We start from the raw sequence: 13,905 nt of genomic DNA, 5'->3' as shown, positions 1-13,905 counted from the left end.
TCTGTAATTGCTCTTATAATTCTCTGTATTATTATTCAAGTGTACAAACGTTTCGGCACATTTTTTGCAGCTTCAGTATACATATAATTGCATAATCAAACGAACCTCTGTGAAGTTCGATTGTAATTATGCGAGGACTTTCGTCCGAGTATGATGAATAAGGTGTAGTCATGATTATGCACGTACGCAGTCGACAAGTTTTTAAGCTCCCGCCAAAAAAACGCGAAGTAGGTATGGCTGGACGCCGCCGTGCGGAGCCCACATCTACATCCGATCATTTTTCAAAGTCCGTTCAAATTGTCCTAGGGAGAGAGAAGACACTGGGTAAGGGCGAGAACGGATACTCGGACGAAAGTCCTCGCATAATTACAATCGAACTTTACAGAGGTTCGTTTGATTATGCAATTATGCTCGTACTTTCGTCCGAGTATGATGAATAAGGTGTAGTCATGATTATGCACGTACGCAGTCGACAAGTTTTTAAGCTCCCGCCAAAAAAACGCGAAGTAGGTATGGCTGGACGCCGCCGTGCGGAGCCCACATCTACATCCGATCATTTTTCAAAGTCCGTTCAAAGCTGTTTAAAGCTTAAACAATTTGAACAGCGTTTTCTTCGTTATTATCCAATAGTTGGAACAAATAGTATCTCTTAGGAACTAAAATGAAATGGAAGACTCGACTAAAGTAACAATACAAAAATAAAATAAAATAAGTCGCAACTGAAGTATAGCTACTAGATTATCTGTTAAGAATAAACGCTCGGCTAATATTACCCGATGGAATTAGAGGGCGATTGTAAAATTTTGCAAACGTGGACGAATTACTTGACTAACCGGCCGATTTGTAAATTTCGTCAAGAGGAACGTTGAGCCGCGCAGCTGATGAAGTTGCAGCGTGGCGAACTGAATGCGCGGTGAAGATTGAGGTATCAATGCCACCCTCGGCTAACGTCTTTTTTATCCATCGGCTAATAGTCTGGGTCGAAGCCGCTTTTGGTTGCTTGCCAAATGTTAGAAAAAGAGCGTCAGAGTCGCTTGGTAAGAGAGAATTTGTTTTTTCAATATACATGCGCAGCAAGGAAGCGATGCATAACTCCGGACATTCTTCAAACTTATGAAAGACCATCGAAGGTTGTGTTCGATTAACGCCCGACGTCTTGATTCTATCAGGTATCTTTATGATCACAGGGTTCGTAAGCGAGATATTTGCACGCTTAATTAAGGCGAGGTTCTGAACTCTAGAAGCTGTCGCTAAGGCTATCAATGTCGCTAATTTATGCGTCAAGGTTTTCCTATCCAACGATGAATGGGGGGTGAGAGTCCTCAGGTGAGCGATGACCGGATTCGGGTCCCATGTGAGGGCATACTTCGGTTTCGAAGGCTTCAAAACCGCCGCATCTTTGCAAAAACGCTTCACTCTGGAGTCCGAGCCTAGGTTCACGTTGGTGATGAGAGAAAGCGCTGAGCGGATGGAATTGAGAGATCCGTACGCTGATATATTTTTCATCTCGGCCGCTAGGAACTCTAACGCAACCCCGATATCGGGCTGGAACCAATCGTGGCTTTTATTCTTGCAATATAGCCACCACAGCTTGATTGGCCTCGCGTATTGCTTCAAGGTCCCCTCCGAAAGTGAGGCCAAGGACGTGGCTAGAGCTGATTCCGGGATTCCCTTTCGGCGAAATGCCTGTAAGATAATTTCCCGGCTGCCAGGGAAATGTTCCTCCACATCGGGTGCTGGCTGCTGAAAGGAGAGTGTAGCAAGTTAGAGTTTGGATGAAAAATTAGGGTTGGAGAGGTTAGCAGTTTGTTAAACATGGGGAACCATGGCTGAGAGTCCCACCAGGGCACTACCAAAATCCCTTCTGCTCGATCGTTAATAATTTTTCTCAAAACCTTTGGTATAATAGAAAAGGGGGGAAACGCATAAAAATAAGATGTGCTCCAATCTTGTGTGAAAGCGTCCACGGCAGTCGCGAATGGATTGGGAAACCAGGACACGAAAGACGAGCATTTGGAATTCGCGTGTGTCGCGAACAAATCGATTTCGAAAGGGCCAAAATTTCTATTGATCTCTTTAAACGCAAATAAAGCTAGTTGCCACTCGGTTTCGGTAGAGAGGATTCGAAATTGCTCGTCAGCCACCACATTCTCAGAAGACCTTATATAAGACGCAAAGATCTGAATATCTCTGTGCTCACACCATTGCCAAATTAGTTTTGTCACTGCTGCAAGCTTTGGGAAACGGATAGATCCCATTTTGTTTATGCAGGCAATCGCCGTAGTGTTATCAACGCGTAAAATGATGTCTCGGGAGACATACCTCGTTAGCAAAACATCTGAAAGCATAATAGGCTGCCTTTAATTCCAACCAATTGATATGCTCTTCCTTTTCCTCCGTAGTCCACCACCCATGTGTTTTCTGGTTGTCCATAGCTGCTCCCCAGCCCGAAAGAGAGGCATTGAAAAAGATTTCATGTTGGAACCTCTGTCTCCTTAACGGCTTACCAATATTCGGCGATGCCAGCGTGTGTACCCACCATTTAAAGTCTGAAACCAAATTCGAGGGCAACGTCATGTGGGCCTCGTAGTTATCTCCAGAGTTTTCGCATGCCTGGAATTTTAGAGATTCGAAATCTCTAACATAGAGGAGCCCGTAAGGCACTGCCCGACAAACAAATATGAGAGCACCGATAAAACTTGCGAAATCCCGAATTTTAGTCTCCGATTTTGATAGGAAGGAAAGCACACGTGCAGCTAATGTAATCCGTTTATCTTCCGGCAGGTAAATGAACATGTTTTTAATATCGAGAATAAAACCCAGGAATCTTTGTTGACGACTGGGGGTTAAAACGGTCTTCTTATGATTTATTAAAAAACCCAGTTTTGTCAGTAAATGCAAAGTCATATCGACGTTTGATTTGCAATCCTCAAAGGAATCACCTATTAAGAGGAAGTCGTCGAGATAGATAATCGAGACATAACCTCTCTTTCTCAAAAAGGAAGCTACTGGTTTCATTATTTTGGTGAACACGAAAGGCGCTAGATTTAGGCCGAAAGAAAGAGCGGTGAACTCGAATATGGTCTCATGAAATGAAAAACGTAAAAATTTTCTTGAAGATTCTTCGATTAGGACCAAAAAGTAGGCGTCCTCTAAGTCGATGGACGCCAGGTAGGTTCCAGTAGAGAGTAATTGGCAAGCCAATTTTAAATCTTCTATCTTAAAGTGTGGAGCATCGATGAATTTATTCAATTCCTTCAGGTTCAAAATGAACCGTTTTCCACCTGAAGATTTGTCAATTAAAAAGTAGGGTGAAAGAAATTGATCCTCCGAGAACTCTGCTCGGCTGATCGCCCCTTTGCGAAGTAAATGATTTAGCTCTTTGGCTATCTCTTCGGAGTCCGAACTGCTTAGTTCTGGTTCCGGCAAGTAGGAGCGCGAAGGCGGGAGGGTTGAGAAGGGTATTTTGAAGCCCGACACAAACTCCAAAATAACTGGATCTGTTGTTATTTCTGCCCAATTTGAAATAAAGTACTTTAACCTGCCGGCAACGCATACCTCTAGTTCCTGCGAAACGTTCTGGAGCGAGATCTCGAGCGACGTCTCGAATTCTGTTGCTGAACCCTTGCGGGACGAGACGCCTGAGTTTTCCTCGCAAGGGGTTTCTCGTTTCCCTGCAGTGACCTCCTCTGAGATGGCTGCCTGGTGTTCAGAGTAAGCGGTTTTGTTGTGGGTACGCTCGTCCTAGTAAGACCCTTGACAAGCTTGTCAGCTGATGCAGTCTCCTTCATCTTGGCCAGGAACTGTTCACCAAACAGCTTTTTGTCCACAGCAGAACCGTCTAGCGCATTTTTTGCGGACAGTGTCAGCATTGGAGAGATAAGGGATCGACGAGCCAATGAAATGTGGTGCTGTATCATCGCTGTCAAGCGTGCTGCATCACTGGCTTTTTCGAAAATGTCTTTAGTATCCCAGGAGATCTCCGGTTTCAGGAGTTCCGAGAGTAAGAGAGTTTGAGCCGAGATTGCGGCCCCTATAAGCTTCTGTGTTGAGCATTGATAATCATCTCTCTTAGCTGCAGACAACGGCAACACTTGACGGATCTCTTGGTTGAGTAACAGGGCCCTGCACAGAGGCAGATTTGCCGGAGGGGGGTATTTCTTGATTAATAATTCCCTCGTTTCTTTAGTGGAACCGTTTGAAAAAATAGTTGACAATTTTTCCACCAAGAGATCGTGAATTGGTGGACCCGACACTTTTGCTAGTTCATTGTCGCCCAATAAATCCCTCTTGAAGTCAGGAACTGCGAAATCTGCCTCTAGGTAGGTAGACTGCTGTTCCGCTATGGTGTAAATTTCCGTGTCGAAGGACACAGAGCGGGCGTTCTCGACGACCATCAGAGCTGGGGGCGCATTCTCTACAACAAGAGAGACGGTCGTCTCGCGAACCGTTCTATGGCGCAAATCAAGTGTGGGCAGGATCGTACTTTGCTAAGCAGGTTCTATGTCCACATTGTTTTGTAAGTACATACCTTTGTCGGCGACTAGAGATTCCTGAAAAGGGGCGGACGCTGCCTCGATGTCTTGCGCGTTAACCTGGTCTGCTGCGCAGACTCTAGGATACGCTTTTTCTTGTTTTTGGAAAGAAGGTTGATGAGGGCATCGAGTTTGTCCTCAAGGCTGACATAACCTGAATGATCATGGCGGCCTTCCGAGGCGCTTCGTGAACGGCGATCTCGTTTTGAGCTTTTCCGACGTCTCTTGACGTTTTTATCGGAGGATTTGTCCCGAGAGCGCTCCTGTGAACGATTTCTCGAGCGTTTGTGCGACCCTTTTGGCATTTTAAACACGAAAAAAGGTCGAAAAAATGTAGACGAAGAAAAACGCACAACTTGTCGACACGACGAACAAGAAACACAATGATCGGATGTAGATGCGGGCTCCGCACGGCGGCGTCCAGCCGTACCTACTTCGCGTTTTTTTGGCGGGAGCTTAAAAACTTGTTGACTGCGTACGTGCATAATCACGACTACACCTTATTCATCATACTCGGACGAAAGTACGAGCATAATTTTATCTTAACTTACCATTATAAAAACCAAGCGCACGTGAACATATAACTTTATCTTAACGTATCATTGTAAAAACCAAGTGCACGCAAATTATAAAACATAGATGAAAAATATTATTTTAGACGTTAAAAAACAGTGTTGCATTTTAATTGAGAGTTGCATCTTCGTAAAACAAATCGAACTAATTAATTGTCCAACATAAAGTCCAATGAATAAAAGCCGGTGTCACAAATTTAAAAAGTTATGTACAACTAATTGGTTCGTATTGTTTTACAAGGATGCAACTATCAAGTAAGATGACAATACTGTTTTTTTAACGACTGGGATAATATTTTTTATCTATATATTATAATTTGCACGCGCTTAGTTTTTATAATTATACATTAGGATAAAATTGTTTGTACACTGAAGATGACCACTAAAAATGTGCGGTTTGTACACTTGAATGATAGAGAATTATAAGAGCGATAATAAGCCAGCTCGGGTTTTTGACCAGCTTTTTCCTTAAGTTTCGTAATTTATTTTCTTATATTAAAATCCACACATTTTTGTTTTTTTATATTATACATATGTACAAGAATATTTCATCAAAAGACCTTTTGAAATAATATTTGAGGATGAATCAAATATAAACCGAATTAACGTTTGCTGAGATCGAGTGGAGATATTACCCAAGTAACACAATCTGGCTATATTTGCTGCGACAGCAAAAATGTAGTTAGTACAACGTTCTGTTAGCCTTTATTACAGCTATTTGGCAGCAAATGTTATTTTGCTAAACTTTTAACTGCAAAAGCGCTGTGACAACTAATAAAAAATGTAGCCACAGCTATTTTAATTGTATTAATAGCTGTAAAGTCGCTGTGAGAGCTATCAGAAAAATCAAAACTAGCCGCAGCCATTTTAACTGTATTAATTGGTATGAAGTCGCTGTGACAACAATAACAAAAGACAAAATTCAGCCATAGCTATTTCAGCTGTATTAATTGATATAAAGTCGCTGTAATAGCAATAACAAAAGTCAAAATTCAACCACTGCTATTTGAGCTGTATAAATAGTTGTAAAAGCATTATGACAACTATAAAGAAAAGTCAAAACCTCAGCCATTTTATTACTTTTGGGATTAAAAAGTGAATAGGTGACAAGTTTTCAAAATGAAAAGAAGACTATTGACCGACTTGCAAAAGTTTAGAAAATTTGGGAAGTTTATTATGCACGTACACCGTAAATTGTTACCATGCATGCGCATGGATAGAAGCTAAAATATAGCCAAAATAACTGTAATCTGGCTGTAATTTGTATGTCACAGCAAAAGCAGAGTAACGTGACTATCAGTTTTATATTAAATTTAGCATGTATCAGCAATGGTCAAGCAGACCTTTGCATTTATTTATGCGGCTCTAATATTAATACTTAAAAATCTATGTGTAGTTCTGTAATCAGTCTCTTATGAATTTGCGTCCGCGCTTGTATACTTATAATATACTTTATAAATTGTAATAATTTGTAATGATTAATTAATCTTTAAATTTGATCTAAGTTTAGTGAGGCGAATGTTCCGGGTTGTCATAGGTTCAATACCAGTTGAAGCAAAAATTTAAAAAAAATTATTTTTAAAATATTTTTACGTAATTTTACTGCCACTGCTGTAATGTGGCTATGACAACTTTTTTACGGCAAAATAATTGTGCAGCCAAATGGCTACGATATAGTTTTTAAAGCCTAAAAATGTTGTCTTATTTTTGCTGCTACAATTTTGTCAAAACGTTACAATGACGTTGTAGCGGTAGCTGTGCTAGACAAAAATGCTACGGTTTAAACTACAACAACGTTATTGCAAACATTTTGAAGTTTCATGTGTTTGCTGTAAGTTGGCTATGACAACTTTTCTATAGCAGAATAGTTGTGCAGCCAAATAGCTGCGACATCGTTTTCAAGCCTAAAAAAGTTGTCCCACTTTTGCTGCTACAACTTTGTCAAAACGACACAGTGACGTTGTGGCAGTAGCTGTGCTAGACAAAAATGCTGCGGTTTAAGTTGCGACAACGTTATCGCAGACGTTTTATTTTATTACTTTATTATAAAAACTTTTCGCATAAGTAAATCCCTACGCGCACACGTATTAATTTTTGTGCCGTTATAAAGTATATAAAGTATATTTAATATAATAATTAAGTTTTCATTGTAGATAAATAATTGCAACCAAGTTTTGATCAAAATTTAATTGATCTGCAAGTATTTATAATATAAAACTTACACTTCTTATAAAATTCCGGCACCGGTGTGTCAAAGCAATTCGTCCATATTCCAAACGCCAAAGAGGATACCATGTTAGTAGTATACTTATAAAATGTATCCATTAAAGCTATCGACACGACCTTAGAATCATCCGTGAATCGATCACGATTCCCTCATTGATTCCCCGGACTCTTGCATAAGCTGGAAAAAGCTCTTCAGCTTGCCACTCGTGAACACCGGTGACATTTTTGACCTAAAAGAAAAGCAGAATTTAATGATAATTATTCATATCACAAAGTAGCATTCTTTAACAACCTTGATTGTGAAAGAAAGAGGAATAAAATCGTTAACCCTGCGCGTGCCCATTCGCAAGTGATATTGCGTTGATATTTGATGGACGACGCGGTTGATGGAGAATATGGATCCGATATGATGTATACAGGTCAATTAATGTAAAAGCGCAATACACGATCCACCTCAATTTTTTTTTATCGATGAAAGGATGGCCACTTCACACAGCCACTTCAAAATTTTACAAAAAAAAAATAATAATCTTCCAAAACATTCGCGAATGTCAAAAAGTATTGATTTAATATGTTTCAGTTAAAATTGATAAATTTGCAAGTATATCCAATTTGAAATAAAAGAAAGCAAAATAACAGTTGAGAGAGAAAATTTCAGAATTCGATGACGTGAATGATGATCCCCTCAAGCTTACATTTTTATTAGATGTGTTGCTTACGGCGTCGTATCAAAGAAAACCCGAACCTGCCGTGACAGCTATACTCATCGATAAGGTACCCTTTCTCCAGCTCTTTTTGCACGTCAGATAAAACGGCGTTTCTCTTCTTACCGCTGCAACGCTCTTTTCCATTCGAACACTCGTTTGCGTTCCTCCGAGTTTATCCGACATTCTTCACGATCGCGTTTCTCCTCCGCGGCCGTGTCGCTTTTTATATTATCAAATCCGAAAACAATGAACACTTTGATAAAAGCAGCAGCGTCCGTTGCGATACGAAACATGTCATGTTCACGTGAACATGTGCACGCAAATCAGGAGACGCGGTAGTGTCTCCGGCCAAGTTCAAAAAACGACACTACTAAGTCAGGAAAAGAGTCTCTGGCAAAGTTCAGAAAATGACACTACTAAGTCTCTTATCCTGCGCGCACAAAGTCGATTTTTCGGGGATTTGTAGCAACTAAAATATAAAAAATTTTACAAAAACACATAGTATATCCTTAAAGGCGGCATCGCCACGACTAATTTAAGCAAAAAAAAATTTAAATTGGTCCAGCCGTTCCGGAGATACAAGCGGTCAAAAAGTGATGTTGGTAAAGCAAAAATTAAGAAACGTCGTCTCCTTATTCTTCTCCTCTGTCCGCAGGGGCGGATGAAGAATTTACGGGGCCCAGGGTATTATCATTATCATTAAAATTTACGGGAATTTCTCGCACCAGGTGCCAAGAGTCGACGATTTCGACTTCCCCGAGTTGCGCTATGGGAATTCCTTGCACCAGGTGTCAAGGGTCGACGAATTCAACTTTTGCGAGTTGCGCTACGGGAATTTTTTACACCAGGTGCCAAGGGTTGACGAATTCGATTTTCGGGAGTTGCGCTACGGGAATTCCTCGCCTCAGGTCCCAAGAGTTGACGAACTCGAGTACCCCGAGTTGCGCTACGTGTATTTCTTGCACCAGGTGCCAAGGGTCAATAAATTCGACTTTCCCAAGTTGCACTACGAAAATTTCACAAACATGAAAAAGAGAGAGAGAGAGAGAGAGAGATATGACATATTTTCATATAAAATCTAAAATTTCTTAAAATATTTAGTTATCGATAATCTTACCATAATATTTTTATGCGCAGAATAATAAAACGAATCAATACGTGTAAAAAAACCCATTATTCTTTTGAAGAAAAAGTATGTAATTTACAATGTACTTTTTTTAACAATTATGCGTTTTCTTTATACCACTTCTCATTATTCTAATCATAAAAGTATTACGGTAAGATTATCCATAACTTAATATTTTCAGAGATATTTTAATTTAAATTTTATATCAAATATTAAATATGTCAGATTAAGATATAAAATAACTCGAAGAGTATTAAAAAGAACTTCTGCAAAGTATAAAAAAGAAAATTATATCCTTTAATCTTGTTAATATTTTATTAACAAATAAACTGCCACGTAATAGAATTTTATTAGTATTAATGAACAAAGAACACATCGACGTCGACATCGATCCAGTCGCAGAACTTATAATGTAAAATAATTTAGTTAATATGTTATTAAGTTAATATAAATGTTACATTCGAAATGTAGAAAAATAATTGAAAAATAATTTAAATTTTGTCATATAATTAATTTTGTACATTTCTGTACATTTTTATATTAACTTATTTACATATTAACTAAACTATTTTACATTATAACACGTCTTGTGTTTTATATAGCATTTAAGTCATGTGAAACAGATGTTTTATTTGTAATATTAGAAAATAACTAATTACATAAGTCTTGCGTTTGATATCACAGTTACGTTATGTGAAACACAATAAGTGTCCTTTTGAATGTTCTAACTTAATTATTTTATGTTTATATGTCGCTGATTTAATATCATAGTTTATATCATAGTTTATATAAGTGTTACATCCGAAATGTACAACAATAATTAAAAAATAATTTCAATTCTGTTACATAATTAATTTTGTACAATTATATTAATTTAATTACATATTAACTAAAATATTTCACATTATAACACAAGTATTGTGTTTCATATCACACTTATGTCCTGTGAAACAGATGTTTTATTAATAATATTAAAAAATAACTAATAACATAAGTATTGCGTTTGATATCACAATTACGCTAGGTGAAACATAATAAGTGTCATTTCGAATGTTCTAACTAAATTATTTTATGTTTAACATGTCTTTGATATCATATCATAGTCTTTTTTACATATTTTATAAAAATTTTAACATAACCGTGATATGAAGCAAAGATATTTCATATCAGCTATCCATAACTTCATATCAATGGGGCAATTAAATCGAAGACATGCTACAACTAAAAATAGTTTAGTTTGAATATTTGAAATAAAACTGTTTCATAGAATGTAAGTGTGATATGAAACAAAATACTTGTGTTAGAATGTAAAATAATTTAGTTAATATATAACTGACTTAATATAAATGTTACATTCAAAATGTGCAAAAATAATTGAAAAATAATTTCAATTCTGTCACATAATTAATTTTGTACATTTATAAAAAAAGTAGGTGATATAGCACAAAAATTCATAAATGATAAGGTCTGGCCAAGTTCCAAAAAAGACACTCCAATATGTTTATATTTTAATAATTATCTAAATTTTTAATATATCACCAACATGAAAAGTAACTGATATATTATTCAAGGTGCAAATTCAAAATAAACATATATAAAATATACATAAAATGTATATATAAAACTGATCAAAATTTGATTTTAAAAAATTTAATTAAAATAACAAAATATTTATTAAAAAATACAAAAAAACTTGGCGCTGCTAACGGGCTTCGCCCCTCCCCTTTAATCGCCTCCCCCTCCCCAGCGCAATTCTTCGCAAAATCCCCCTTCACCCCCGTCGAGGGGCCTTTTTTTTTTTTTTTTTTTTTGGTTAGGCGGGGGAAATCCTTTATGGATACTCTCGGGCCTCCAGGGAGAACCCGAGGGTTATGTGGGAGTCCCCAGGGAAGGTGTCCCTGGATATACCCACTAAAACCCCCGCCGGTAGCCATCCTAACCCGAGAGGGGGTGAGGCATCGCCAGCGGCATTCATCTCACCCCCTCTCGGGTTTGACCGTTGTTCGGTCTCTTCCCAGGAGGGAGAGAAATAACTTCTCTCTCCCACCCCTCTGTTTCATCTCTTATTATTATTAATGGGGAAGACTGGACTACCTCAGTCTCCCCATCGCCCTCCCTGGTTTGTGTGTGGGGGACCGGGACCACCGTGAGCCCCCGCTCACGGTTGGCCCCCGCTCACGGTTGGCCCCCGCTGGGGAGAGAGGGGGAAATTCCCCCTCTCCACCCAGCCTCTCTATGCATGCATGGGGATATCCCTTTCTTGGGATGTAAGTCCCCAGGGGTCTCTCAGATTGTGATGGTGGTGATGGCAAGTTTCCTTACCACCTTCTGAGAGACCCCTACTCCTATCAGTCCCTGCGTAGGGCTGGTATACGGCGACGGGAGATTATTCTTCTCCTCCGCCGCGTTGCGGTCGGGGGAGTACCCCCGCCGCCGTTACCTCCCGTTCTTCTCTGCGAAGGGGGGGGGGAGGTGGGGAGGATGGTGGAGTGCTGTCCACCCCCTCCGCTTCCCTCCTTCTGATTCGTTCCGCCTCCTCTTTCTGCAGCATTACAGCGCCGCAAAAATCGGAGGCGGCCTTCCACTTATCCTCTCCCTCCAGCATTGCTTGAACCAATACCGGAAGGGAGAGGTCCTCTCCCACCACTGCGGTCAGGGCTCGGCGCTCCTCCGTCCAAGCCTCACACTCGGTGAGGGTGTGCTGCGCCGAGTCTCGACCGGCCGCACAGTGGTGGCATCCCGTCGTATGCTCCCTACCAATCCTGCACAGGTAGTCACCGAAGCAACCATGCCCGGTGAGTACCTGTGTCAGGTGGAACTCAAGTCCTCGTCCTCGCCTGTCTACCCATTCCGGCAGACAGGGCTGGATGGCGTGGGTGGTCCATCTACCCGTCGCAGAATCCGCAATGGCCTCCTGCCATTGGGATATAGCTCTGCGACGGGCATTCCTCCTGATTTTTTCCACGGCCCCTGGTCTTAGACGGGCACTCCCGGTGCGATCAGGGCAGTGTTGCTAGACGGGACGCTTTTTCTCGCGCATGCGCAGCGCTGCAGCTATGAATCCAGCGGTGTATACGGCTTATAGTGTTGGATGCTGGCGCGAAAAGTTAGACGTTTGACAGGCTACAGGAAAAAGTTAGGTGAGTACATGTAAAAAATAATAATATTTATATCATATATATATTTCTATGTATTTTTTGTTACGCGAAATATGGATAGTTCAAAAGGAGCCATTAAAAAGACGCATATTAAAAATTTTCAAAATTCTTGGTTAGCTGACGATTTATTTAAAGGATGGCTGGCTCCTCATCCTACGGAAAATAAGGCAATTTGTAACTTGTGCAATATTACCATTAGATGCTGTAAATCAGATAATACGACATTTACAAAGGGCTAAACATATTAAAAATTGTGACAGTAATTCTCAAATAAGTCAAAGCCAAAGCCAACATTCCAAAAATTCTCATATTGAAAACGTTAAACGAGCCAAAATTAAATTAGCAGCTTTTTATTCTGAACATAACGTTGCTCTTTATACCGCAGATCACTTAGTTCCTTTGTTAAAAGACATTTGTATAGATTCTTCAATCGTGCAAGATCTTTCACTGGCTCGATCAAAGTGCACCAATATTATTAAAGAAGTTCTTGCAAAGCGGGAAAATAATTCTGCCAAATAAAATATTTTATTGTTATTAACAATTATTTAAACATCCTTTCCTTTTTTAGCTTATTTTTTATTAATATTATTAATTATTTTATTATTATAAAAATAAACATAATATTTACATGCGTTTAATTTATTATTATTTTATTACTTTTTATCACTTTTTAACGATAAACAAAATTATCTAATAATTTTTTAATAGAAGGGTCTACAAGTGCCCTTTTTTTTCCTCAATTAGTACACCGTTGAGGCCGATTCTCAAGTGCGTTCGTGAAAAAAAGCGTCCCGTCTAGCAACACTGGATCAGGGTCTAAACCTCGGCGTACGAGTTCGCCAAGAACTCGACCGGGAGGAGGCCCGCCAGGGCCGTGGCCGCCACAAACGACGTCGTGCAGTAGGACCGAATGATCCTTGAGGCCAGCCGGCGCTGTTGGCGATGAACCATCGCTTGGATTCGCCGACTGACCAGGACTTTATCGGCCCATACCGGTGCCCCGTAAAGGGACACCGACTGCACGACATCCGTCGAGGGGCCTCTCCGCCCCTCCAACCCTCTTTACACCTCAAAGTACCCACACAGCAAAATATATCTGAGATTTAAATCAGATATCATTTTACCAATATATTTTTGTCATATTTGAGATATCTCATTATCTCTGATATATTTTGAATATTTTCAAGATATCATATATCTGAAATCTCTTATGAAGTGATATTTTTGCAAAATATTTGTATATAAAAAGTTTTATAATACTTATTTTACTCTAAATATTTATAAATATATATTTATTTTATATATTTACCTTATTTATTTACTTAACCATTATAATTATTCAGATTCTGCCACGCATACGCGCGAATCTGGCTCCACTTGTGACTTGTGTCGACACTGCGGAAATAAAGGTTACATTCGCCATTGTACGTGATTGTAGATTGTTAGACGTTCGACTACTTAGTGAAATCTTTGTGCATTGTCTTCTGTATCTTCATGTAAGTATTTTATTGTTATAATTTTTTTATATAATAAAATATAAAGTTGTGAATATATATACTCGTATATGTTCTTTATTTTCTT

General features: G+C 39.3%; 2 protein-coding genes across 2 annotated transcripts; both read right to left on the bottom strand.

Annotated features, from left to right (window-relative positions):
• Nucleotides 1–828: 828 nt before the first annotated feature.
• On the bottom strand, nucleotides 829–3,556 carry LOC137000444 (uncharacterized). The gene is made up of 3 exons (XM_067356957.1): nucleotides 3,536–3,556; nucleotides 2,323–3,483; nucleotides 829–1,743 (listed from the first exon to the last, which is right to left on the bottom strand). Exons 1-3 carry the CDS (start codon nucleotides 3,554–3,556, stop codon nucleotides 829–831), a joined length of 2,097 nt encoding a protein of 698 aa, XP_067213058.1.
• Nucleotides 3,557–11,552: 7,996 nt separating this feature from the next.
• LOC137000443 (uncharacterized) lies at nucleotides 11,553–13,275 on the bottom strand. Its single transcript, XM_067356956.1, has 2 exons — nucleotides 13,147–13,275; nucleotides 11,553–12,080 (listed from the first exon to the last, which is right to left on the bottom strand). The coding sequence occupies exons 1-2, from the start codon at nucleotides 13,273–13,275 to the stop codon at nucleotides 11,553–11,555; spliced, it is 657 nt and encodes a 218-aa protein (XP_067213057.1).
• Between the last annotated feature and the right edge of the window lie 630 nt (nucleotides 13,276–13,905).

Source organism: Linepithema humile, chromosome 6 (assembly GCF_040581485.1).
Source record: "Linepithema humile isolate Giens D197 chromosome 6, Lhum_UNIL_v1.0, whole genome shotgun sequence".
NCBI classification, from domain to species: domain Eukaryota; kingdom Metazoa; phylum Arthropoda; class Insecta; order Hymenoptera; family Formicidae; genus Linepithema; species Linepithema humile.
The sequence above is the reverse complement of the archived record's forward strand: the minus strand, read 5'-3'. Positions and strand labels throughout refer to the sequence as shown.

Bases quoted from the DNA above. Each gene is read 5' to 3' on its own strand.
- LOC137000443 (XM_067356956.1), bottom strand. From the start codon at position 13,275: ATGGTTCATCGCCAACAGCGCCGGCTGGCCTCAAGGATCATTCGGTCC. The intron at 12,081-13,146 runs GTTTAGACCCTG...TCCCAATGGCAG, and splicing joins TGGCGAACTCGTACGCCGAG to GAGGCCATTGCGGATTCTGC.
- LOC137000444 (XM_067356957.1), bottom strand. From the start codon at position 3,556: ATGCGTTGCCGGCAGGTTAAA. The intron at 3,484-3,535 runs GTACTTTATTTC...GTTATTTTGGAG, and splicing joins TGCGTTGCCGGCAGGTTAAA to TTTGTGTCGGGCTTCAAAAT. The intron at 1,744-2,322 runs GTATGTCTCCCG...CTCTCCTTTCAG, and splicing joins TCAGATGTTTTGCTAACGAG to CAGCCAGCACCCGATGTGGA.